Source organism: Macrobrachium rosenbergii, unplaced genomic scaffold (assembly GCF_040412425.1).
Source record: "Macrobrachium rosenbergii isolate ZJJX-2024 unplaced genomic scaffold, ASM4041242v1 60, whole genome shotgun sequence".
NCBI classification, from domain to species: domain Eukaryota; kingdom Metazoa; phylum Arthropoda; class Malacostraca; order Decapoda; family Palaemonidae; genus Macrobrachium; species Macrobrachium rosenbergii.
The window spans coordinates 390,460-418,051 of NW_027100732.1; the positions used below are offsets into that span (position 1 = coordinate 390,460).

Genomic DNA, 27,592 nt, shown 5'->3' on the forward strand with positions numbered 1-27,592 from the left:
TACCTGGCCAGGAGGCCTTGACCCCCTAAGTAAGTCATGATTCCTGCACCTGCTTACTGCACCATTCATTCATTCTGCTGGGACAGGCGCTTAACCCCGGCCACTCTGAGAGTGGGTGTTGTATTAAGGTAAAATATATCCTTGTCAGAATCGCAGTCGCTGGAAATTTATGCTTTTGCAGTCCAATAATGGCACTGAATTGAAAGCACAGACTCACAATTTTCTCAGTGGACCTAGCATGTTTGTGAAGGCTTATCTGTTTCAAGTAGATAGTTCATACACCGCTGCCATCTCTCCACACTTTTGAAATCTATGCATCCTAACTCATCCTGTGGAATGAAATGAGTACAGGTTTCGCCAAAGACCCAGCACTAGACCAGTGAGGTCATTCAGTGCTTTGATGAATGAACATGATTTTGAAACATAAAAATATATACATTTATATTTTTGAACACATTAATAATTAGATACTTTGTTGTTAGGTTTCACACGTGCAATATTAAAAAAATGCTTAATGATTTCAAACAGAAAGTCGTGTATATAATATTTTATCAATTTTGTACTTTTAAAAGTTTCACAAATAAGTCAATAATTATGTAAATGATATAAATTTAGAAAAAGTTATATAAAATTGCACAATTTGTATCTTTGAACTTCATTTTAAATTTAAACATTGTAATTCTTGTCCGTAACTCACAAAGGTTTTTGCCTGCAGGTGATGTCTAAGTGTTTCACGATGTTAGAATCACAAATTCATTGAAGCACGTGCTCCACTGTCAGACCAGGACTGCAATGGACACACACACAGGTAGGTTACTTTCCTCCAGAGTACCTGTGATTCAAGAATGTGTACAATTCTGAGAAGAGAAAGATGCCTTCATAGCCTCTGATTACGTTGTTAGATGAAGGTCAAGGCTGATATTTGCCTCAATCTTTTGTATTTTATATTATTCAGGAGTGAGGAGAGGCCCACCTCCCTGCTATACTTTTCTTGTGTACATTACTGACGTATGGTGGGTTTCATGTCAGCGTGAGGCATCTCCTGTAGCTGACAGCATTTTCCAGCAATGCCAACGTGAGCTGGTACCCAAAACTGAATTACCATAGACTTAGAGGCCAGGCAAAATACTAGTTTTGCATTTTAGTTAAAAAGATGACCAGATATGGCTATTAGTAGATTTAGAAGCATCAGTGATTATTTTAATATAGATTTGTAGATCATAATCAGATACATCAAAAATCTATATTAAAAATAATCACTGATGCTTTCTAAATCTACTAATGATGTTTCATATCTGTAGTCATCTTTAACTAAAATGCAAAAACTGGTATTTTGCCTGGCCTAAGTCCATGGTAATTCAGTTTTGTTGGGTACCAGCTCACGTTGGCATTGCTGGAAAATGCTGTCAGCTACAGGAGATGCCTCACGCTGACATGAAACCCACCATACGTCAGTAATGTACACAAGAAAAGTATGGCAAGGGAGGTGGGCCTCTCCCTCACTCCTGAATAATATAAAATACAAAAAGATTCGAGCAAATATCCAGCCTTGACCTTCATCTCCTCCAACAACGTGAATCACAGAGCTATGAAAGGCATCTTTCTCTTCAGAATTGGCCACATTCTTGAATCACAGATTTTTTCTGGACAGCAACCTTACCTGTGTGTGTGTCCATTGCAGTCCTGGTCTGACAGTGGAGCAATGCCAGTGGATTTATGAGTTCTAACATCGTAAGAGCCGCAGACATCACCTGCAAGGCAAAACCTTTGCAGATTTTAATGCTAATTGTAATGTTTAAATTTAAAATGAAGTTTAAAAGATACAACAGTAATTATATAACTTTTTCATTTATATCATTTACATACTATTATTATTTGTAGCTTTTAAAAGTACAATAAATTGATAAAATATTATATACGGCTTTCTGTTTGAAAATCATTAAGCATTTTTTTTAATATTGCACGGAAAACCTGCGTAAAAGTATTCAATTGTGTGTGTGTGTTCAAGTATAAATGTATATATATTTTATGTTTCAAAATCATGTTCATTCATCAAAGCACTGAATGACCTCACTGGTCCCAGTGCTTGGGTTTTGGCCGAAACCTCATACTCCATTTCATTCCACAGGATAGGTTAGGATGCCGCAGATTTCAAAAGTGTGGAGAGATGGCAACGGTTAGCTCCATGAACCTATTCATAAACAGATCGTCATTGAAACATCACTGGAATCACTGAGAGATTGTGGAGTCCTGTGCTTTTCAATCTGTGCGCCATTATTGGGCCAAAAAGCATAAATTTCAACGACTATTCTTGCGATTCTGACAAGGATATTTTACTTTAATACAACACCCATCTGCAGGCCAAGTTAGCGTCAACCTAAGGGAATGAATGAATGGTGCAGTAAGCAGGTACAGGAATCATGACTTACTTAGGGGGTCAAAGACCCTCCTGGCCAGGTAAGGGCACTCCACATCTGGATGAAGTTGTTGCTAAGGTAAATGATTAGTTTGCATTCATTCAGAAATTCCAACTATGACTATAGGTAGCCTTTCCAACTATATATTGGATCTGAATTTTAAAACATAAAAGAAAAATAGCCTAGATTATAGTATGATTTTTATATTAAGGATATAAATGTGATTCAGGCTACGCAGCAACAAACTAAGGAGGTATTAATAGTAAATTATGCTCAGAGTCAAAGGATCCTGCCTAGGCTGCCCCTTAAGTGTAATGAGCTTTGCACAAACCACCCCCCCCAAATCCCCAGACCTCCCCAGGTAACACCTGACGTCCAAAACAGATCAGTGGAACTAACTCGCTGTTCCGACATGTCACTTTCAGGCACAGGCTATGACCTTAACCTTAAGCTATAACCTTAAGCTAACCTTTCCAAGATTGTCGTACTCTGAACTAGCCAGAAATTACCTTCCAAACCTGACTTAGGGCACCGTGCCCTGACCTGGCCAGGAGAGAGAGAGAGAGAGAGAGAGAGAGAGAGAGAGAGAGAGAGAGAGAGAGAGAGAGAGAGAGACTGGCCAAGGCTACCCATCTGTAGCAGTGGGTTCAAATCACCAACGCCTACCCCTACCCTTACCTGACCTAACCTAGGGCACCAGCAACCCCCCCCCAAAAGGGTCCTCCCTGCCCATAAGCATTCAATACCCCCATACGAGGGTACCGGAAATTAGTGGCCTGCCTTAACCACATTTAATGAATGAAGTTTGGATGAATAATTATGGTGTAAAAATTGTAAATAATTAAAAAAATCCATCTGAAATCGCTTCCATAAGATATAATGAAATATTTAGCTGTAAAATAACATATATAGAAAATCTGCAGGGTCAGTATCTACACCGTCAAGCAGCTTCACCACCGCTGCCTATTTTCTCTAACCTCCTCCCACGCCGTTATATCACTTATTAATCCTCTTCGAAGCACAAATAAGTATATTCAAGTACACTGTTTAAATAAGCTTATCAGCTTATTTACGGAGAAATGATCACATAAGACACCGCTTTCTCTCATTTGCCAGAGGAATGTAAACAAACCTATCGTCTGAGTCTTCGAAGGCGCCTTAAAGAAGCGACATGGCGGCGTTTAAGCTTCTTTTCATGTATTGTTTCTCCAGGATTTCACGTAATTTCAACATTATTTCGGCATATTTAAATACTAAAATATCATTTTAACATTTTAAAAATTATTTCATATTTTTAAATATACTGCAATTGTTTTGATCAGATTCTGTCTCAAAAATAAAGTGATTTAAAAGACATTTTTTGAGACATAATACAACGATTACTCCTGTCAAAAGCTTTCGACATTTTTAACGTAACATTCGAGCTCAATTTTACATTTTTCGGAATATTTTATATAGAAAAACATTATAGTATGTTATTTTAACATTTCATTAATATATAGAATATTATGTTAATCGATTTCATACGGAAACGAAGCAAAATCATCCGGTCTCTTTTGAGCCAAAATACGACAGATTCAAACGCGCTCGTTCAGCGTCTTGTCTTCAGAACATTTGACATAAATATGACCTTATTTCGCGACATTACACTTACAAAATCAGCATTTTATATATATATATATATATAAAATAATATATTACTGTATACTCATTATTTGCACCTGGTCTTCAGTTATGTCGATTGCGGTTCCTCATAAAGTGGACGTTAAAGTCAAGGGTCTATTTACTAACACTCGTGTGGTCGACACGAGGAGCACAGGGTGTCTCTCTTGGTCAAGTTGAGGCCCTTCCATATAATAACAATAATTATAATTACGAGTATGATGTGATAATGGAATAAAGAGGTGTTTAGATGGTGAGATCAAGGTATACTAATTAATATTAATGAAAAGTTTGCTTACCGGAGTTGGTTAAATGTCTCAGGTTGTATATATATATACATATATATAATATATATATAGAATTATGGCTTTACAGAGACAGAAAGACTCAAACAGACACAAAGAAAGGAGGAATAAGAGGAAGAGCGAAGGAGGAGGAGGAGGAGGAGGAGGAGGAGGAGGAGGAGGAGGAGCCGTTGCAGAGGAAGATCCAGCCTCTAATACTACTACTACAACTTCACCCTCACTTTGTTGACGCTTTCTTCTCCTCAATTGAGGGACGTTGACGTTTCTTCTCCTTATTTGATGCCAAACGTATTATTTCCGCCTGCTTCGTCGCAATGACGCTGAAATGCGTCGCAGTGACGCATTTTGACCATCTACAATTATCCCTTGACCTTCTCTGAAACAAAAGACGCGGTTTTGCGTCGCGGGACGCAACAAAGTGGGTTTTCAGACGTTCGTGGTCTCGACCTCGTGATGTACGAAGGAGCCTGGGGATCGATGAGAGGGGGTTATTTAACCCAATTTAGTTTCTTTAGGAACTAGACAGATATCAAGGGGGCAGGTACCCCTCTTATATAACTTAAATTGCCCTAATTCCATCATACTGGTCTGGACCTGGTGATGTACAAGCCTCCCTCATGGGATCGTTGTAGGTGCCTGATTTAACCCCAATTTAGGTGTTTTAGGGAACTAGATAGATATCATGGCCATTAGAGGGGCGAATACCCCTGAAACAGTATTAAAATTGCTCGAATTCCGTCATAGGCTGGTCAGAAGGTTAGCCACAGGGGAGGCATCCCAGCCCAACCTAAGGGTGACTCCTAAAGACGTTATTATTGTTCTGGTCGCCCAGAAAAACAGATTGGGTATGATTGGTTGCCACTATAGCTTAGGCTGGGATACCTTATATAGGCAAGGCTAGGTTACCCTATGTAGCCTAGGCTAGGCAACCCTATATAACCTAGGCTAGGCAACCCTATATAACCTAGGCTAGGCCTCCCTATATAGACTAGGATAAGCTAGGCTTCCCTATATAAACTAGGCTAGGCTACCCTATAAAGTCTAGGCTAGGCTACCCTAATAGGGCTAGGCTAGGCTTCCCTATATAACCTATGCTAGGCTACCTTATATATTCAAGGCTGGGCTAAGGTTGTGGGAGAGTTGTGCATGACGTTTCTGCAGGTAGTTTTGTTTAGTTTCTGTTCCCTTGTATTTATGTATTTGTCATGTTTTCCTGTTACTTCTCTCTCTCTCTCTCTCTCTCTCTCTCTGCAGTTTGACTTCCCTTTTGGCACCCAATTGGTTTTATTAACGCCTGTTGACTGTCCGTAATGAGGGTTTTCAGCCGAAGGTTGAATGGAAGGGAAAAGGAAAATGGTATCCCTTCAGCTGCCCTGGTATTAAAATGCCCTCTTTCATTTTATAGACCAAATGTCCTTGACAAATGTTTCTCTTTGGGCCAGCACCACACTTCGCTGCCCATGCGACAGACTTCCTGTTGACCACAGTGCTCAATGCAGCATCCCATTATAGGAAGCAGGGTATACAGTCAGGTCAGTTGGACTGTTCATTTGACCTTAAAGATGGTCTGAAATAGAAGGACAGTGAAACAGGTTTAAAGGAGACCTGTAGTTAGGTGAAACATCAATTATTTTACTTCAACAGCCTGAGCAACGTTTGAAGTGGCGACTTATGGATATACAGTGTATTTGCTTTAGTCTGTGTGGACGTTTTGTTATTACTCTTCTGAACACTTTAATGCCTGTATACTAATGTAAGCCTGATACAATTCCTAGATATTTATAATGATCAGTTTTTATCTTGTGATAATTAGTGACGACCAAATGAAGACTTCCGGTGAGAGGTCCTCAGAAAGTGAAGTTGAAGTACTTGATCGTCAAGAAGGAATTGTATCTTTGGTCTCATTGGGGAACATGTTAGGACCTCTGTCCATTTGATTTTTCAGTATTTAAAAGTATTATTGTAATGTTTATGAGTACTGTCGTTCATGTATGGTTTAAAGTTTAACTCTTGAGGTTAGGAACATTCTAATTGTTAGGTTTGGCTCTTTGGCATGTTCTCAAAAGGCACCTGAAACTCATATCAGATAGAAATGGTTTATATATGCACTGGGTGTCCAAGTAGCCTTTTCATTAGAACCACCTCAAAATGCACATGCAATTCGTACAAGCAAAAGGTCATTCTTCTGTAGATAGATTTATAAGACTCCCAACTCATGAAGGAAAGATGCTCTTCATTTGTTTGTCAAAATTAGAGTAAGTCTTGACACTTGTAAAGGCAGAAGCTGTTATTGACTGTCAACCAACCATCTGGCCTGGAATGAAATTGATTTCAAACAGAATCCAAGGATGCCATTTTATTTCTTTTGAAACAAATTGTGTCCAGATGGTCATTGCATTGTGATGTTTGTTTTCCCAGAGGATGCTTATTTTAGAGTTGAAATGAGCACATACTGTAAAACATGAAATTATTTTGAATTTCAAATTCTGTTTTTGTTATGAATGGTGCTATTCAGAACAAGTTTTTTCAGAGCTTCATTTTATTTCAGAGTATCTCCAAGCAGAGGAAAACTTCAAGAGATCCTAACTAGGATTTGAGTATTGTAAATGGAACATCCTGTGGAAATGTCATTAATCAAAGAAGAGATGCAGAATTTGGAGGAGGATCTTCCTGAAAACACAGATGAAGACCCTTTATTTGCAGAGCCCTTCTTAGAAGTCAAGGCAGAACCAGAATTTTTGAACATAGTGACTTGATGAACTGTTCATCCCAATCTATTAGTACGAGGACAGCTCGCTGCGATGATGGGAGGGGAAAGAAGGTCTGTATTGCAAAGGAAACAGACATTTGGTTAGAACAAAAAGAATTTTTCAAAGAAGAGAAGCAACACAGCAGGGAAGCGAATAACTTGTGCTGAATGCCAGCTATTTTCAACGATATCCCACCTGAAATCCCACATGAGAACTCATACAGGTGGAGAAACTATATACTTGTTCTGTCTGTCAAAGAAGTTTTTCAACAAGGTAGTCTCAAAAACACATGACAACTCATACGGAGAGAACTTTATACTTGTTTGTATGTCAAAGAAGTTTTTTCTAAACAGAATAATCTCTAAAAATGCCATGAGAACTCATACAGGTGAGAAACCATACATACTTGCTCTGTATGTCAAAGAAGTTTTTCTCATCAAAGTAGTCTCAAAAAACACATGAGAACTCATACGGGAGAGAAACCTTATATTTCTGTTCTGTATGTCAAAGAAGTTTTTCTGATCAAAGTAGTTCAAAAATGCACATGAAAACTCATATGGAGAGAAACCTTATAATGGCTCTGTATGTCAAAGAAGTTTTTCTTTCCAAAGTAGTCTCAAATGCACATGAGAACTCAATGGGAGAGAAACCTTATACTTGCTCTGTATGTCAAAGAAGTTTTTCTAAACAAGGTAGTCTCAAAAGACACATGAAAACTCATATGGGAGAGAAACCTTATTCTTGCTCTGTATGTCAAAGAAGTTTTTCTGAACAAAGTAATCTCAAAAAACACATGAAAACTCATATGGGAGAGAAACCTTATACTTGCTCTGTATGTCAAAGAAGTTTTTCTGATCAAAGTAGTCTCAAAATGCACATGGAAAACCTTTTCATGGAGAGAAACCTTATACTTGCTCAGGTGTCAAAGCAGTTTTTCTTTCCAAAGTAGTCTCAAAATGCACATGAGAACTCATACGGAGAGAAACCTTTATACTTGCTCAGATGTCAAAGCATAGTTTTTTCAAACAAGGTAGTCTCAAAATACACATGAGAACTCATACGGGAGAGAAACCTTATACTTGCTCTGTATGTCAAAGAAGTTTTTCTGAACAAGGTAGTCTCAAAATACACATGGGAACTCATACAGGTGAGAAACCTTATACTTGCTCTGTATGTCAAAGAAGTTTTTCTTTCCAAAGTAGTCTCAAAATGCACATGAGAACTCATACGGGAGAGAAACCTTATACTTGCTCTGTATGTCAAAGAAGTTTTTCTAAACAAGGTAGTCTCAAAAAACACGTGAGAACTCATACAGGAGAGAAACCTTATACTTGCTCTTTATGTCAAAGAAGTTTTTCTGATCAAAGTAGTTTCAAAAACACATGAGAACTCATACAGTGAGAAACCTTATACTTGCTCTCAGGAGGTCGTGTGCTAGTTTTTCTCGGCAAAGTAGTTCTCAAAAACACATGAGAACTCATACAGGTGAGAAAACCTTATACTTGCTCTCTGTATGTCAAAGTGAAGTTTTTCTCAGCAAATAGTCTCAAAAACACACATGAGAACTCATACAGAGAGAAACCTTATACTTGCCTCTTTGCGTCAAAGAAGCTTTTCCATCAAAGTAGTCTCAAAAACACACGAGAACTCACAGGTGAGAACTTATACTTGCTCTGTATGTCAAAGAAGTTTTTTCCAAAGTAGTCTCAAAATGCACATGAGAACTCATACGGGAGAGAAACCTTTACTTGTTCTGTATGTCAAAAGAAGTTTTTCTAAACAAGGTAGTCTCAAAAACACGTGAGAACTCATAAGCAGAGAGAAACCTTATACTTGCTCTGTATGTCAAAGAAGTTTTTCTGATCAAAGTAGTCTCAAAAACACATGAGAACTCATACAGGTGAGAAACCTTATACTTGCTCTGTATGTCAAAGAAGTTTTTCTCGGCAAAGTAGTCTCAAAAAACACACGAGAACTCATACAGGTGAGAAACCTTATACTTGCTCTGTATGTCAAAGAAGTTTTTCTCAGCAAATTAGTCTCAAAACACACATGAGAACTCACAGGAGAGAAATTTTATACTCTGTTTTATGTTAAAGAAGTTTTTCTGATCAAAGTAGTCTCAAAAACACACGAGAACTCATACAGGAGAAACCCAGAATACTTGCTCTGTATGTCAAAGCAGTTTTTCTCGGAAAAGTAGTATCAAAAAACACATGAGAACTCATACAGGTGAGAAACCTTACACTTGCTCTATATGCCAAAGAAGCTTTTCTGAATCAGGTAATCTCAAAACACACACGAGAAATCACACTAGACAGAAACTGTATACTTGATCATTGTTCTGGTAAGTTTTTCTAATTTGAAATTCAAAGTACACACTGAAATCATTGTACAGAGGACATCTTCCAGTCCCACGGTCAAAAATGTTGACAATTTGGCAAGCTTTGAGATTACCTATGAAAATTCATAATATTTAGAGGGCATTTTAACCCTAAACGCTGAGCCTCTATTTACAAAAGTGTTCTGCTGTATGTCGTACGGCGCTCAGAGCATGCCAAGCTGGAAAAAAGTTTTTAAAAATCACAGCACGCTTAGTTTTCAAGATTAAGAGTTCATTTGGCCCTTTTTTGTCATTGCCTGAAGTTTAGTGACAAAACCATCTGTAATGAAAAAATCATTATCATATATAATTATTGAAATATATGACAGCGCCAAAAAAAATTCATATAATTGTATACAAATCGCTACTGTGAGCAAACGGTTAAAGCTTAATGAGTTATTTTTTTTGTATAGTTCATTAAATTGCAATGATTTTGGTATATAACAAATTGTAAACGATCAAAGCAACACAGAAAATATTATCACAAATGATGCATGAATTGCAATATCGTGGACGCCAAAAAGCGTTTAAAATTCACCATAAATCGAAATATTGTGCGCAGAGACTTCCAATGTATGCAAACGAAGGTAAATGATTGAATATTACTAGAAATGGCATTTTAGCTATACTACAGTTTTCGACCATTTCGGTCGAGTTAAGTTGACTGAAGGTCGAATTTTTCTATTTATCGTGGATTTATATGAAAATATTTCAAAACTGATAAAAGCTACAACCGAGTTATTTTTTTTGTATTTTTTGTATTCTACATGAAATTATGCACATTTTCATTAATAAAACTTTATGTAACGGCTAATATAAAATGGTGCAAAACTATTACGACAAAGTGATGAAAGAATTTCTGAGATTTTCGGTCTAGCAACACAAGTAGACATAAGGAAAAATTTTTTCAAAATTCACCATAAATCAAGTATTGTGCCAGAGACTTCCAATTTGTTGCAAAATGAAGGTACATGATTGAATACTAGAATGTAAGAGTTTTAGCTTATTAATTGCGTTTTGACCACTTCGGTCGAGTCAAAGTTGACTGGAAGGTTGAAATTTTGGCACTTATCGTGATTTATATAAAATATTTCAAAACTGATAAAAGCTACAACCATGTGTTGTTTTAGTTGATTCTACATGAAATTACATTTTCATATGAAAACTTTTATGTAACAGTAATATAAAATGGTGCAAATTACAACAAAGGACGAAGAATTTCTTGAGATGCGCCGCTGATGCTTTGTGAAAAGTGAAGAAAGAATTCGTGCAGGCGCAGCTGGGTAACACTTGAACAAAACAACAGCGTGATCCGTGAACTCCCAGCATCCCTCAAGGTGCGTTATTTAAAATCTTTCGCAAACTAGGCCTATAACTATTTTTCCACGAATATTTAAAAAAACTTTTTTGTGCCTACTTTATCATGACATTCACTTGGCAACTAAACTCGGACAGACAATTTTAGTCGGCCACAATAATACGCCCAGTCGGGCGTTTAAGGGTTAATGTACAGACTGCCAAAAGGTTTTAATATTCCTCTGCTCAAAACTGCATGTGAACCCATACAATATAGAAGCCATTCACATCTCATGAGTGCTAAAGAGATATTGTGAATCAAGGTGTCTCAAAAGGTGTGTGAAAACTCATACTAGAAAGAAGTCATATACACTGTAAGCACTTGGTTCCCCAGAGTTTTTCGTCATAAGGTCCATCTTAGAATGAATGTGTTAACTCAGAAGAAAGATGTCAGTCATTCTTCCACACGATGTTCAAGCAGTTTTTCTCTTGTAGATTCATAACATACGAGAGAAGTCACGGAGGACAGACATTGTTCTTTTACACTGCGGGTTATATTTTTGTCTTGTAATCTCCAAATCACAGTCGTTGGTTCTATATGCCAAAACAGTAGCGCATGTCAAATGCATAAAGATTTTGATATCAGAGGTGATGTTCAGTTGTACTGACAGATTTATTAAGGTTTGCACCTCAAAGTAAGTTGCACTGGACATGGAAATAAATTGTTGTGAAATCTGCAAAATCTGTAAAAAAAAAAAAAAAAAAAAAAATAAGCATCAGTAACCTAAGGGACTATAAAAAGTAAAATCCTTATTTATATTTTAGGATCCAATTACTTTTCCAGGAAGTTATTCTTGATTCTGTGTTGTAAATCAGTTATTGAGAGCATTTGTTTTTTTATATTTTATTTCAGAGTATCTCCAAACAGAGGAAAATTTGATCAGATCCCAACTAGGACTGAGTATTGTACGTAGAACTCCAGAAAGTGGAAGATGGAAAATCGTTATCATTGTTCTTTTTGTATGATTTCTAAGTTAAGAATTAATTTTAATGTTGACCGATACGAATTTTTCTTTCTTTTGTTATTAGGCATTATGTGTGCATTTGTATACGTAGTTGTAAGCCTGAATATTTCCCTGAAATGTCAGTCTTAGTGGAAGTACAAAGATTGATTTCTTCATTAAACGTCAATGAAAATCAGGTGTAGTTTTATTTGATTATTTTTTATATGTTCTTGCTTTTAATCTTCTACAAAGAATGAGATAAAGCTTCAGTAGATCCTGGACACAGTAGAGTAACTGTTGTTTCCTGTTTTGGCCAACCAGTCAGAAGTGTGGAGCACACCTGCTTTGTAAATGACCACAAAGTACTGCATCGTTCTGATTAGATTAAACTCTCTCTTTGCTTATTTCGCTCTCTACAACGCTGCCTCACCAAAGAACTCTAGGACTTGCGATGTATTTGAGACGCCTTATCAGTCATATTGTGAGATTGAATAATGAAATGTTTATTAAAGATGGTCCTCGACCTCTGAGTGAGTTGACAGAAAGTCGCCAGTTCCTTCGGTCATCATTTCAAGAGGCAATTTTGCTTTCTTGTTTGTGAACTCGAGAGAGAAAGAGAGTTTAGTTATGAGTGAGATTCAAGTGAACTTTCTTCAAGGCTTTTTTGTGTCAGGTCTAACTTTCTGATATACATCAAGCTCTTTTAGAGATTATTTCGACGGACGTTAAGCAAACGGACGATGTCTAAAAGTGTCCAGGCAGACGGTTGTCATCACCACATAGCTTACTATGTAGACTCCTTCATATATATGAATACCTCGATAGGCTTACTATAAAAATAAAATAAAATGAAGTGTAAATTGTTTTTATATATATGATTTGATTGTACTGATTTATTCATTGGAAAAAAAAGCATTTTTGTAATAATATGTATTTATTGTGTAGTCTCCTTTAAACTTACAAGGCATCAATATACATTGGTACATACAATATATTGTATTTCATTATAGCATTCACTACAATGTTATAGCATTATAAATTACAATTACTTTATGTATTGTATTTTCATTATAGATATCACTCAATTTTAATGGCTTCTTATACAATGATACAAAAGATCCCTTAATATAACTATAGCAATTCGTTGTATAATTGGAATCATTATAATATTACATAATATATAACTAAAATCATTATATTACATAATATATACACCATTAAGACTCCAATATACAACTATTATAATTTCTCTCGCACACTCCATCATCTTATATTGGCTGAGTTTTCTCGTTTCTTCTTCGTAATAAGAAGAAGAATAACGAGTAGAGAGAGAGAGAGAGAGATATCAGGGAATATTTATTCAAAGACATCACAGACTTCCTATTATAGAAAACCGACACAGAAAACAGGAAGGCTTAGAAATCAGTCTGTTTAACAGACAGCTTAATGATTAAAGCATACATAAAATATGATACGATCTGTTGAGCACAGATAGAAGTTGCAAAGACTGAGTAGCCTAATCTTTGTGGCTGTGAAATCCTGGAATGTCTCTATATTTTTTGATGTCACAGAGTCTGTTAAACAGAAACATTATATCACAGACAGCACTTGAATGTTTTCAAGATTTATACTACAACTGAGTAAATAATAATAATAATAATAATAATAATAATAGGTTCTATTAACATTATTGCTGCTTCTAGCTGCATTATTTTGTAGAAGACTTTTTCTATTTTCCACAGGACTTCTTCAGTGAGGTGCGTGCTAACAGCTCGCCTATATTTGGTTGGTTTCATGGGGAAAAGTCAAAATCTGAATTCTGCTTCTTTATATATTCTATAAGCAGTTAGTTCTGTTAGAATTGTTGTCATGACGTTTTTGACAGACTCTCTTCTTATCATTCTCTGAAGCGGAGGTAGTAGAGGACTGGCAGATCAGGTCCTTCTGAATTTATACACGGGCTTCAGTGGGGGTCATGGATGGCGAATTCCGATTGGTTGCAGTCAGCGAACTTCAAGCCAAATTTCTGCGGCGAAGCTCGATCCTGACAGATCTTCGCAACCTGGGAATGTCATTCATTCCAGCGTTCCCATTGGCCTGCTGTTGCGTGATGTCATGCCGGCTGACATCATCGGTAGTTTGGCTGCTATTGGGCTGAGGATGAATGATCTTCACATCTACTCTTTCTGTCGTAGTCGGGGATTGTCTCGGCGGGCGCCGCCATCAGCATCTCCCATTCTGTGGCTGTCATTTCTCAGGCATTCGTTGGATTTGGTGGGTGTTCTGTAATATTCTTCTTAAATTCGTGGGTAGGGAGCGATGCTCCGCGCCAGATTCATTGTTGGTTTTCTCGGCAATGAGGAGCTCCTCTAGTAGGTGGTGTCAGACAATGAGGAGTTGATTTTTTCTCTCTCTTTGGATGAAGCTTGCTTGAAAGGTAGGTGATGCCATTCTTTCTGCCAGTTGAGGGTCTTACAGCAGATAGTTTCAAGAAGACTAGCTTGATATCTTCCTTTCGTTTCAATTAACTTCTCAAGATCTTATATTTCACTTCATGATCAGAACCTTTAAGGGAAAATAAGATACACTTTCAGCAGTTTTTCCTGTCTCACCATACACTCTTTTCACTTCTGGCTCACTAATGTCATAGCGGTGTTCGGAAACCTGATCGCCTTTCCAGAATGTTAGAGCCCTTCTCCCCATTATTATCCGTAGCCTGAACGGCCTGAGCAGACGGGTTCCGGAAGACAATAGGCCTGAACGTAGCCACGGATAATGAGGAGAAAGCGCTACAACATTCTTAGAAGGAATTCAATGTCTGGAACACCACTATGAACGTCAGAAGGGTGAAAGAAGGAAAGAAAGAGTGTAAGGAATGGGATTTGGAAAAATCTGCTGAAAGTGTATGTGAACCTCATTTAAAGGTTCCGGATAAGCATGAAGTTGTGTTAATTAATAAAAAGATTCTGATGATCTGAGGCTTTAGATTTAGAACTTGAAGGAGAAGATATCCAAGAAAGTTTATGCTAATCAGGCTGTGTACAAGCCTACAGCAGCTACCAAAGGACCTCTAACAACAGAGGAAAGGAGAAAATGGCATCACCACCACCTTTCAAGCCAAACAAGACGCCCCAATGGGAGAAAATCAACTCCTGGACTGCGTATTACGAGGAAAGGAAGAGGTGATCTCACAGGACTGCATGGCTGGGGTTGCTTTCACAGCACAACATTCAGGGAGGTCCTCCTTTACAGAAACACATAATTCACAATTGGCTGGGGAGAGATGGTCCCACTCTTTCCCTCCTCTCAAGTATGTTTAAAACCAGGACCCCCCAAAAGGGGGCCACAGAGAAAGATGGTTTTATTTGCTTGCCACTCAGTGCCCCTGGAGGCACTGCTCCAAACAAAGGTGACCCTTGGACCCGTCAAATCTGAACAAACATTTTTTTGCATCAATTTTTATACACAGAATACTGTACCTATTTCATGGGTTTCAGAAGGAAGGATTCTCACTGTGTGTGGCGTTAAGTTTGGGTTTGTATGAATTAATTATTCCGCTTTATATTGCCGTGATGTTTTTGTTTGTTTGATTTTTTGGGTCCCTATTAAGTTTCTTTGTGTACATGTTGATTGTATGAATGTGTTGTTGGTACAATTAATACCAATCATAACTATTTTTTTTACTTGGAGTCTTACCGTTTGGAATATTTCTTGGTAATGAAACATTAAAGAAAACATTCGCTGGAGCGAGAAAACAAAAATAGGGAGTGAGCTCCTTCGCTCGAACCGTTGAGCTCCAGATAAAATTGGTGGGCTCTCTTGCTCCATTGAAGCTCGGCACATACGTTAGAACAGTTTGTAAGGAAAAAGAAGGACCACCCCAAAGAGGGAGAGAGAAAAGAGTAAGACTGAGTAGTTTGAGGCGAATGGAAGAAAGAAAAGGTTACTGAGGAAGTTGATGTTGACAGTGAAAAATCCTTTGGAAGAAAAAATATAACACTATATTTCCCTGATTTATTGTCCGCAGGTTTAAAAGGTTCTTTTTGGGGTCGCATAGTATTAAGTCAGGCTACGTTAGGTATACAGAGTGAGTAGGAAATGTTAGATGTCACACTTAAGAGACGATAATTGCTAAACTGTGGCAAATGTAATGAAAATGAGTGATAAGGTCTGCTTTGGAAGGTCTTCAGGCCACCGTAATTAGGTTAAGGAAAGCTGTTTCATTTAACAGCCTCCAAAACTGTTCCCATACTGCCCCAATTGTGTCCAACAAAAACCCTACAGTGGCCTGCCCAGATGATTCATTAATCTGGGGAGACACCAGAGGCGAATTCTGAAGTAACCTGAGAGTGGTGAAGGACAAGACTCCAGTCAAAGGTTCCTTAAGAGAACAAGTCTCACCTTCCATCCAGCAGACTTTTCCTGAGGCTGGGACTCTGCTGGGATACTCTTGCGGCCAGCTGTGGTCTCCTTCCTGCAAAGCACTCAGACCAGAATAAGGAAGGATTTAATAGATTCTCTGCACAGCCCAAAGCTTTCCCAGATGACAACTGAAATGAAGTCTGGGCCTATTGCAGTTTGGGTCCATGATGGACTCAATCCTGGAGATTGTGACTGTAGGATTTAAAAAGGCTTGGTGGATTGCCTCTCTATCGGAAGATCAAGAGATACCGTCCGTGGACCTGGAAGGGTCTCTGGCAGCTGGATCTGACGCCACTGTCGTGAGATAGACACATACACGACGCCTCCTTGACAGGTTGGGGGAGGCCACTGAGGATTGTCAAAGCGAGGGAATGTCATACCAGCTTCCGCTACAGGCTGTCTTTCTGCCCCAGAAAATGAAATCTCAAAAGGGTTTACGGTTCCAAGATATATCGCAATGTCTTCTATAGAGAGGTTAGGCCTGCGCATTTCTCTCTCAGTCGTAACGTTAACGCTTTTCCGCCAACCGGAAGTGACCGTTTGGCCACATGCAGAACCATCGACACTTCCAGTGTGTGTGTCTCTGAACCTGACTCTCAAGCAACAGCAAGAGATGCATTCCGCAAGACTGGAACAATGGCGGACGTTATACCTTTCCTCGCGTCCCAGATTGCTTGAACAATCTACAGTGACCTGCTTATCGCGGAGATAGGTTCTAAGACCGGTCGCTATAATCATTGAAATTCCATGAAGACTGACAGCACATTATTTAATTATTAATGTGTATTTGACTTTTAAACTTCTCCCTGTAATTTCTGTTAATAAATAGGGACAACTGTTGCTAAATATGAATTTCAAGAGTTTACAGTATAAATCGGGGCTAAATTACTGCGGTAAAGTAGCTATAGTATATGGACGATCGGCAAGCTTTAAATTGTGTAATTCAGTATACATACAGTAATAATATATATAGTAATACATGCAGAATATGTTCCTGTACTGTATTACAAATACAGTACAGCAACACTTAAGATTAGAAAACAAAGATTGTTACTGTGTCTACCACAAAGAAGTTGAAGTAAAACTTGAATGAAGATGTTGATGAATTTGCTGCACAGTAAAAATTATGACGATGAAGGTGATGATGACTTTTCCTGCGCAGTCAATGATTGTATTTTACGTCTCTTCAGACAGTGGTGCCATTTCCTGGGGCACCTCTGCCACTTCTTCCGCAGTTTCCGAAGGCGTAACCGTAGTAGCAGCAGCAGGAACTGGGTCTTTTTTGCGAGGCTGCAAAAACACTGTGGTTGGCAGCTGCTGCCGCTGCTTCTTTTTCCGGTCGAAGAGCATTTTGTAGGGGGCCATGACGTCATCGACCACGTTGCAGAATTGAACCGATCGAACCATATCGTCGTCCCATTCCTGCGACCGCTCTTGCGAGTTCCTTAGCTGCCAGAGCCCGGCGAGCCATTCCAAAGTCAGTTTGCCGGGGAGACAACTTCTGTTTCTTGCTGCGCTGCTTCTTCTTCTTCGCTCGCCAACTTCGTCAACTCTTCGAGGTCTTCGTCAGTTAGCGGCTGGGAGTGGCAGTCTAGAAGTTTGTCGACGTCGCCCGTGGTCACGTCTGCAAAGCCCTCACCTCCAAGGATCGCAGCCAACTGCAATAACTTTCACCGCCGAGCGTTGATTTCCGCAGGCGTAAAACTTTCGTCGTCATAACAACCTCGCCACAACTTCTTCCAGCTGGCGTTAATGGTGGCAGGCCTATTTCTTCCACTTGTGATATTTTGAGGCATTCAGCACCAGTACCGCTGCCAATACGCCTTCAAGCTGAAATCGTCGTCTTCTTTGGGCGGCATCCACAGAAGCAACACGTCGGGCCAGGCATTCTCGTGTATAAGGCCTGAACCTTGATAACCCTCGTCCATTGGCTGGAATAAGTGACGTCGTGTTGGGCGGCAGGAACTCAACCTGAGCCCCGCATACGACAGATCAGTAGCATGGCCACCATTGTCCGATAGCCGAGAAGACTTTACCAGCACGCCTCTTTTCCGCTGGATACACCTTCACTTCATGGGATAAAACATCAGGAACCAGTCGGAGGTCAGCATCTTCGTTATCCAGGTTTTGGATGCTGTATCCAATGTCCGTAGTAGATTACTTTTGTTTTTAAAGTCTTTGGTTTCTAGACTTGTAAATAAGTCCCGGCTTTAATAAAAATCCCGCACACGATCCTTGTATGCTTTAAAGCCAGAGGCTTTTGCTTCCTCTTTGAACAGGAAAGTTTGCGAGGGCATTCTTTTCCAAAACAAGCCCGTCTCGTCCATATTAAAAACATGTTTGGGCTGATATCCACCTTCAGAGATAACCTTCTTGAAGGTTTCATTGACGTATGTTTCAGCAGCGCATCGCGGTCAGCCGGCGAGCCCCTTGTCATGCAAGGAAGCACTTTTGGAGGCCGTAGCGTTTCTGGAAACTTTGCAACCACCCTTTGCTAGCAGAATCTCGTGTTTTTACGGTGAACGACTGACGCCCTGGTTGCGGATCTTTCTAAGTTCCTCTTCATCTTCTGCTTCTTCGCCACGCCACTGTCGTCCTCTGGTTCCTTAGCGGCAAAGGTCTCGGTACAGGCTCCTAGCCTTGTTTGGATAATGTTCGCATCCGCGCTATGTTCTTCTTTCGGCAGTCTAGTTATCCATATGCTTACAGCTCTGTACGGACGATCATTTATTTACTTGAGCCGCACCACCCTCTAACTTGTTAAAGGTGCTGGCAGCTGTCTTCCTAATCTTCGCCTCGTCCTTGTGGATGTAGCGAATGGTGGATTCGTTCACGCCAAAATGGCGGGCTACAGCCGCGAACTTTCTCCCTTCCTTCAACATATCGAGAAGTTTGCCTTTTCAACGACGGCCATCATTCTTCAATGGCATGAAGTTCAGTACTAGCCTTGAAGAAGCAGCACGCTTGCAGCTCATTGCAGGGGTGAAATTGGAGCAGTTCAACAAACCATGAAAAATCACACAGCGATAAAGTAAACCGCTTGGCGAAAGCTTTCTAGCTGGGCGGTCGCGTAGAGAGAGAGACAAGGGAGATGCTGCGGTTCTGAGTACCAGTCTACACTAATCACAGGCCCGATTAGGAAATCGAAGCTGTGATTTGTCGTCTCCTCCCATACACCAATCACAGCCAAAAGCTACAAACGCGCGCTTAGTCACCGGTGATGGTACGCTTTGTGTTTTCCCAACGATGAGCACGCGGTACCGTATAGGCATCACTTTCTAGATGGTTTTTTTTTGTCAGGAGTTTTTGCTATTTTACGCTTGTTTTGTTGTTCTTAGACTAGGAAATACTATTTATTATTAATATTTTAATGGATTTAATGAGAAATTTTGGGTGTTCATATATCGCGATTTTTCTAGAATTTTCCAGAAAATCCATGATATATTTTCCATTAATATATATTAAAAACTCCGCGAAGTCGTGAATTTGCGATAATCGAATTGGTAGCAGCGAGGTCACGCACCAGCTTTCAACAGAAGCGCTTGCCTAGTAGCCCTGAGTTAGCCAAACAGTACTGGTTCATTATTCCACAACAGGCAAAAGAACAGATTATATTTCTGTCTGTTGTTCTACCCCAGACAGGAGGAAGGGAAGTCGTCTCAACATCCTCCTTTCCAAGCCATGACCGTCACAGAGAATTTAAAATCTAGTCTAATGTGAAGATTACTTGCCCAACATTGCTAAGTACCTATTGCAAATACGGACTTCATCTGTCCAACATAAAAGTCCATACGGGAAATGCAGTTAGAGTACCCCCACACTGAGAACCCAGTTGAAGTCTGTTAGAACAGTTTTACATTTCATTATCTTTTGAGATCAGTGTCTTCCTATTTCCAACATGGTGGCAGACAAGGCAGTATTGGCAGAACCTCTTGTTTGGAATTGATTCTAATAAAGAAATTGTTGGTTCCTTTCTCCAGTCTTCTACACTGCAAAGGTTGGCTCCTGCAAGGTTTCCCATCACCTGGTCCCTGAATGAGGTTCCCTGACTCCAGTCATCCGCTCGATTCCTGTGCTCCAAAAGGCAGCCTTCTTCTTGACTGCTTTAGCATCAGGACAACATTATACCACTCACACACCTAGTCATTATCTGCTGCCGTCCCCTGGCCTGTCATTCCTGGCCAAGAATGAGGACCTCTCTCAAGGGCAAATCCCCTTTTCTGACGAAGGAACTCGGTGTTTCGTAAACAATATCATGCCCGGTTCAAGCACTCAAGGTTTACCTAGACGTCGCGGCAAAATCCCCGATACGGCAGTCCTATTTTTCCTACACCCAGCAAGAACAAAACCATCATTTACGTGGGCTGAGAATCATTTTAGTGGCCCTCATAAAAAGGCGACCCTTACCCCTCTCCTAAGCCGCATGACATCCAGAAGGTGAGTCAATCCGGACAGTATTCTTGAACTGGTGAAGGCACAAAAATCCTGCAGCCAGACCCTACATAATTAGGTAAGCACCTTCGAACAACAAGAGCAGCACAGTACGTATTGGTTTCATATATTGTTCCCTGGTCTTTATTGCCAAACCAAACGGGTATCCGGAACAGAGAAATGGTTAATAACCTGAGACTCTACCGACCAAAAATTAATCTGGGATGCTGCCATTTATTATTATAATATTCACTAATAGGATCTTTGGCCCAAGATTGTTTGTTTGGCACTTATCACGGTGTCATATTCGGTAGCCGTCACTATTTATCACCGGCCAGTTCAGAAAATTTGCAATATAAATAGATTTTCATTTATCTCATGTTTACACAAGATAGGAAAGTTCTGATTCATGTCAGGATCTGTTATTATCAGGCAACTTTAAATCATGATTTCTGAAATCAGTAAGATAAAATACAAAGGAATTACAACGAAAAAAGTGAAGCAGTGAAGCATTTCTATCTTTATACTGTTTACATATCGTCGGATTTTGCATCATTGATGATCAAGATAAATAAAGTTTGTGTTCATACAATAAATTACCCTGAATACGCTGGAAAGCTTTCGATTTAGATGCGTGTGATATGTGAAGAGAAAATGAAGAATATGTTTATTATGTTGCATCTGTTCTTTACTCAGTTTGGCAGTAGTGCCGAGAGACGGTGATCTGCAAACAGCGAGAGCTTTGAGGTGCCCTTGACAGTTGCCAGTTAGCGATATGAGAAGTTTGGAGTTTCGACAGTATTTACCGTATTATTATGTCATTACATTTTCTGCACATAAATGCATAGAATTCACATTATGACTGTCGAACTTTTTCACTCCAATATCATGTATGTTCGTATGTCTGGCCATTTCTGATAAGAAAAAATCAATAATCATATGGATACATCTGGTTGTGTTGGCTTCAATTTAGTCTAGATGAGAAATTTGCATCCTGTAGGCTACATGATAAATAACAGGCTAAATAATTATGAGTTCATTATTATGGCCGCTTGCTTCTCTGGTCAATAACACGAAAAGCTGATGGTTTTTATGTTCATTCAATGAACGAAAGTACATCTTTTATTTCTACCATAAATCTATTGGCGATGGAATTTAATATAAAATTCTGTCTTTTTCAGAATTTGTTTGAGTTGTTTCCATAATTGAACGTTTATTCCTTCTATATAAATGTTATACAGTATTTGATAATTGTGCAGGCCTGTTATATATCATGTAGCCTACAGTATGCAAATTTCTCACCTAGCCTAAATTGAAGCCAACACATCCAGATGCATCCATATGATTATTCATTTTTTCTTATCAGATATGTCCAGACGTACGGACATAATTATATGATATTGGAGTGAAAAAGTTCGACATTCATAATGGGAATTCTATGCCTTTATTTACAGAAAATGTAATGACATAATACGGTAAATACTGTCGAAACTGTTAACTTCTCATATTGCTAACTGGCAACTGTCAACGGCGCCTCAGCTTTGGAGATCACCGTCTCTCGGTTTCTACTGCCAAACTGAGTCAAGAACGGATGCAACATAATACGACATATTCTTCATTTTCTCTTCACACATCACACGCATCTAAAATCTGAAAGCACCAGCGTATTCAGGGTGAATTTGTTGTATGAAAACACTAGTTTTATTTTATCTTGATCGCATCAATGATGCAAAATCCGACGATATGTAAAAACGGGTATAAAGAATGAAATGCCTCTCTCTTCACTTCTACTCAATTCCTTTGTGTTTTATCTACTGACTTCAGGAAATCATGATTTAGTTGTACAATTAATACTGAATTTATGATATGATCAGAACTTTCCTATCTTGTAAAACGTGAGATAAAATGAAGAAATATAAAGATATTTCCGTTTTCTGAGCTACAGGCGTTAAAATGCAACAGTGAGCTTGTAGCTGCATACCTCCCAGTACCAGCCAATCAGAGGCCGCCAAACAAACGTCCTCGTAGGCCCGGGCACTACCTAAGTGAATCGACTATAGTAGCCGTCATTTGTCACCTGTCAATTTCTTTAGTAAGCTCCTTTGGAGGATGAACAGCGCTACGCTATCAAAAAAACAGCTCTTGATATAGGAAAAGCCTACTTTGCAGTCGCAGAGTTCTCAAACCCACCCACTTTCCCAGACGAAACGGCATGGGACTGGGGTGAACATTTCTCTCGCACAGACCTGGCGTGCAATGAAGATGGCGTCGACTATTGTCACATCTGTGCAAGTATGACGTACAGTACAAGTTTGTGTAACCACTGTAGGACAGTGTGGTGGTCGTACGGAAAACTGGGTTTGTGAGAAGAGGCTTTTGTGTTTTTGAAACCATTGTGTGTTTTGTTTTGTATTTAATTTTTGAGTGTTAGAGTATGATTTGACTAATATTTGTTTTTCTTTTCTCTTTACGTGGTTCACTTGAGCGCGAGTGTCAAGATAGGATCCGCTCCCCTCCACCTTCAATAGGTTCATTTATGTTGGCATCGTACGATGAAGACGAGGACGCTGACAGGTGCCATCTCTAGGGACTACAGTGGTGGGAGACTGAAGTTAAAGATCTGAAAACACACTGTGTGTGCGTACTGTCCGGGGCCGGAGGTTGCGGAGACTTCAGGGCACTGCCAACGAACATTTTCCTCTGACAATCGTATATAATCGCCAGGTGATACTCGATTCCGCAGTTAAGACTGGGTGTGTTTGGCCGAGTGTTACACAAGGAAAGTAAGATGATGAACTTAGGCAAAGCTGAGTAATAGTGTGATCCCCAATTTAGATTGCATGTAATATTTTGACTGTTGGTAGTATTAAGTTAGGCTAAGTTAGGTATAGAAGGTCGTTTTGATAAGTATTGAAAGACGATACAGCAATCAATAAACCGTAGCAAATAAAGTATAAATAAAATTGGGATAAGGTTCTGTTTGAATGTCTTCAGACCACTGTAATATTATTAAGGTAAAAATAGGTTGAAGAAAGACAGAGTTTCATTTAATGACCCCCAAATCCGTTCCCGTCACACTGCACCAATCGTGTACTAACAGCACAAGACAGAGGCCGCCTCTCCTGAGTCCTTTATAGGATTCTCATCACAATAAGCTCTATCCCCTGCCGAGACCAACTCTAAGAGAATTCTTTGCAAACAGGTTGGTCAGTCTTATGGAGCCATGAGGGGGGGGACCAGAGAGTGTAATTTTTACACCTGTTAAAAGAGGCTTTTCCTCCGTCAAAACCTGTTTTCTACTTCATACATTCAAGAGGAGGGAGTTCCTCAAGGAAGTCTACTGAATGGTGCATATTTTGACATTGCTAATAACAGCATAGCAGAAGGCATTCAAGAGCCAGTCAAGTGTTAATTGTACGTAGATGACCTCAGCCCTTTCTGTATCTAAATATGACTCTTCTGATGCAATGCCAACTTCTGCAAAATTCGACGAATGCCGTACAAGAGCAGGCAGATGACAACGGCTTCAGATTTCTTGCTTCTAATATTTTGAAAGTGGTTTCCAGCTATAACTGGGGTGCAGATAGAAAGCCTTTCCCTTAAACTCTATTATGACTTCAGCGAGGTCGTAGATCTTGATTACGGTTGCCAAATATATTCCTTTGGCATGTGAAACCAAAATGAATCTCTCTAACTTAGTGTATTATAGATAAATTTAATGAGTTTAGTCTACCTAAACCTCAAAATTAGAATTTTAGAAGAGGTTGAGGATAAATCATTAACTGAATTATGGCCAGAAACTCACTATGGATGACCCCAGGACTCAAAGGATCTTTCTGATGAGGAAATGAAAGCCAGATTTGTAGATCATAATCAGATACATCAAAATATCTATATTAAAATAATCACTGATGTTTCTAAATCTACTAATGACAGCCATATCTGTAGTCGTCTTTTAACTAAATGCAAACTGGTATTTTGCCTGGCCTCTGAGTCTATGGCAGGTAATTCAGTTTTGCTGGGTACCAGCTCACGTTGGCATTGTTGGAAAATGCTGTCAGCTACAGGAGATGCCTCACGCTGACATGAAACCCACCATACGTCGCAATGTACGAGGAAAAATATGGCAAGGAGGAGGCCTCCTCACTCCTGAATAATAGAAGATATAAAAAAGATTCAGGCAAATATCCAGCCTTGGCCTTCATCTAACAACATAATCAGAGTCTTTGAAACACGTCTTTCTCGCCTCAGAATTGGCCACACATTCTTGAATCACAGATTTTTATTGGAGAAAAGTAACCTACCTGTGTGTGTCCATTGTGGTCCTGGTCTGGTCTGACAGTAGACCCCACGCTAGTGGATTTTGTGAGTTTTAACATCGTAAGAGCCGCAGACATCACCTGCAAGGCAAAAAACCTTTGTGAGGTTTTGGACAAGAATTGCAATGTTTAAATTTAAAATGAAGTTTTAAAAAGATACAAATTTGTGCAATTTTATATAACTTTTTCTAAATTTATCATTTCCATAATTATTATTACTTGTAGCTTTAAAAGTACAAATTCGATAAAATATTATATACGGCCTCTGTTTGAAATCGCTACATTTTTTAATATTGCATGAAACTCCTAGTATCTATTTGTGTGTGTGTCTGGCATAAATGTATATATTTTACTCTGCATCCTATGTTCATTCATCAAAGCACTGAATGACCTCATTGGTCCCAGTGCTGGGTCTTTGGCCGAAACCTCATACTCCATTTCATTCCACAGGATAGGTTAGGATGCCGCAGATTTCAAAAGTGTGGAGAGATGGCAACGGTTAGCCCATGAACCTATCTGCGAAACAGATCGCCTTCACAAGCGTCACTGGAATCACTGAGAGATTGTGGAGTCCTGTGCTTTTCAATTCATTGCCATTACTAGATATAAACTGGGCTACACAAACCATAAATTTCCAATGACTATTCTTGCGATTCTGACAAGGATATATTTTATCTAATACAACACCCACTCAAAAGTGGCCGAGGTTAGTGCCTGTCCTATGGGGAATGAATGAATGGTGCAGTAAGCAGATACAGGAATCATATTACTTAAGGGGGTTCAAAGATCCTCCTGGCCAGGTATGGGCATGGGCATCTGGTCAAGTCACACAGAAACTGAGCCAAGCTGTTCATCTGTTCTCAACCACAACTATGGGGTAGCCCAGGCCAGACCGCATGCTATCTTTCCAGGTATACACTGGCTCTGGATTTTAAAACATAAAAGACAAATAGCCTAGATTATAGTATGATTTATATATTAAGGATATGAATGTGACTTAGGCTTCGAGCATATATAAGGTATATTAATAGTAAAAATTATGCTCAGAGCCAGTGCACTTTGGCCTAGGTTACCCCTTAACTGTAATGAGCTTTGCACAAACACCCTCCAAAGCCCCAGACCTCCTCAGGTAACACCTCACGTCCGAAACAGATCAATGGAACTAATTCACCTGTTCCGACATGTTTGTTTTAGGCACAGTTAAGACCTGACCAAGATAACCTTTAACCTAACCTTCAAGACTGTCGTGTACTCTTGTAAACTAGCCTGGAATACTCCTTCCAAACCTGACTTAGCAATCGTGCCCTGACCTGCCCAGGAGAGTAGAGAGAGAGAGAGAGAGAGAGAGAGAGAGAGAGAGACTGGCCAAGGCTACCCATCTGTAGCAGTGGGTTCAAATCACCAACGCCTACCCCTACCCTTACCTAACCTAGGACACCAGCCCACCCCCCAAGGGTCCTCCCTGCCCATAAGCATTCAATACCCCCATAATGAGTAATGGAAATTAGTGGCCTGCCTTAATCCACATTTAATGAAGCTGATGAATAATTATGGTAAAATTGCAAAAAAATAAAAAACAGACACAAAACTGCTTCCATAAGATATAATGAAATATTTAGCTGTAAAATAAACATATAGAAAATCTGCAGGGTCATATCTACACCTCGTCAGAGCCACCACCGTTGCCTATTTAACCTCCTCCCACGCCGTTATATCACTTATTAACTCTCTTTAAATAAGTATATTCAAGTATAATCATATTAATTGTAAGCTTAAATAAGCTTTATCAGCTTAATATGGAGAAATAAGACGACATAAGACAATCGCCTTCTCCCTCATTTCATTACAGAGGAATGTAAACAAACCGACGTCTGAGTCTTCGGCTTTTCGCGCCTTAAAGAAGACATGGCGGCGTTTGGCGCCTTTTTCCTGTATTGTTTCTCCAGGATTTCGCGTAAAATCAACTTTAATTCGGTATATTTAAATAAAAACATATTATTTTACCATTTGAAAATATTATTTAAATACATTAATTAATAATTATATACCAAATTAAAGCAAAATTAAATGACATTCTTTGAGATACAATATAATGATTACTTCTGCCAAAATTTACATGATTGTCTTTCGTTCATTTTACGTAAAATTTCAGCTTAATTCTACTTTTTTAATATTTTATATAACAAAACATTATATTATGTTGTTTTAACATTTTAGTAATATATAATGTTGTGTTAATCGATTTCATACGGAAACGAAGCAAAATCATTCGGTCTCTTTTGAGCCGAATTACGACAGATTCAAATGCGCCACTTTGGGGTCTTGAAAACATTTGACATATATATGACATTATTTTGCGATATCACACTTCCAAAATCAGCATTTTATATATAAAAAATAATATATTACTGTAAAATAATATCAGTTATGTATATCTTACACCAGAAGGAAACAAAATTATAGGATTCGGATTTACTAATATTGTTTTCTATCGGAAGCTTCTTCTTCTTCTTAATTCTCCAACAATATATCCCTAATAAATAATGAAAATTGCATTAATTGCATGCAGGTTATTCGTAATTTGAATTTATTCGTGACTTTAA

General features: G+C 39.0%; 1 protein-coding gene and 1 long non-coding RNA gene across 2 annotated transcripts; one reads left to right on the forward strand and one right to left on the reverse strand.

The window, feature by feature from the left end:
• Nucleotides 1-1,660: 1,660 nt before the first annotated feature.
• LOC136838335 (uncharacterized) lies at nucleotides 1,661-26,859 on the reverse strand. Its single transcript, XR_010852942.1, has 3 exons — nucleotides 26,670-26,859; nucleotides 24,975-25,070; nucleotides 1,661-1,751 (listed from the first exon to the last, which is right to left on the reverse strand). It is a non-coding gene; the product is annotated as an uncharacterized lncRNA (long non-coding RNA).
• LOC136838337 (oocyte zinc finger protein XlCOF6-like) lies at nucleotides 7,673-8,520 on the forward strand. The gene is made up of 2 exons (XM_067103240.1): nucleotides 7,673-7,994; nucleotides 8,165-8,520. Exons 1-2 carry the CDS (start codon nucleotides 7,673-7,675, stop codon nucleotides 8,518-8,520), a joined length of 678 nt encoding a protein of 225 aa, XP_066959341.1.
• Nucleotides 26,860-27,592: the final 733 nt, after the last annotated feature.

Bases quoted from the DNA above. Each gene is read 5' to 3' on its own strand.
- LOC136838337 (XM_067103240.1), top strand. From the start codon at position 7,673: ATGCACATGAAAACTCATATGGAGAGAAACCTTATAATGGCTCTGTAT. The intron at 7,995-8,164 runs GTAGTCTCAAAA...TTTTCAAACAAG, and splicing joins AAGAAGTTTTTCTGATCAAA to GTAGTCTCAAAATACACATG.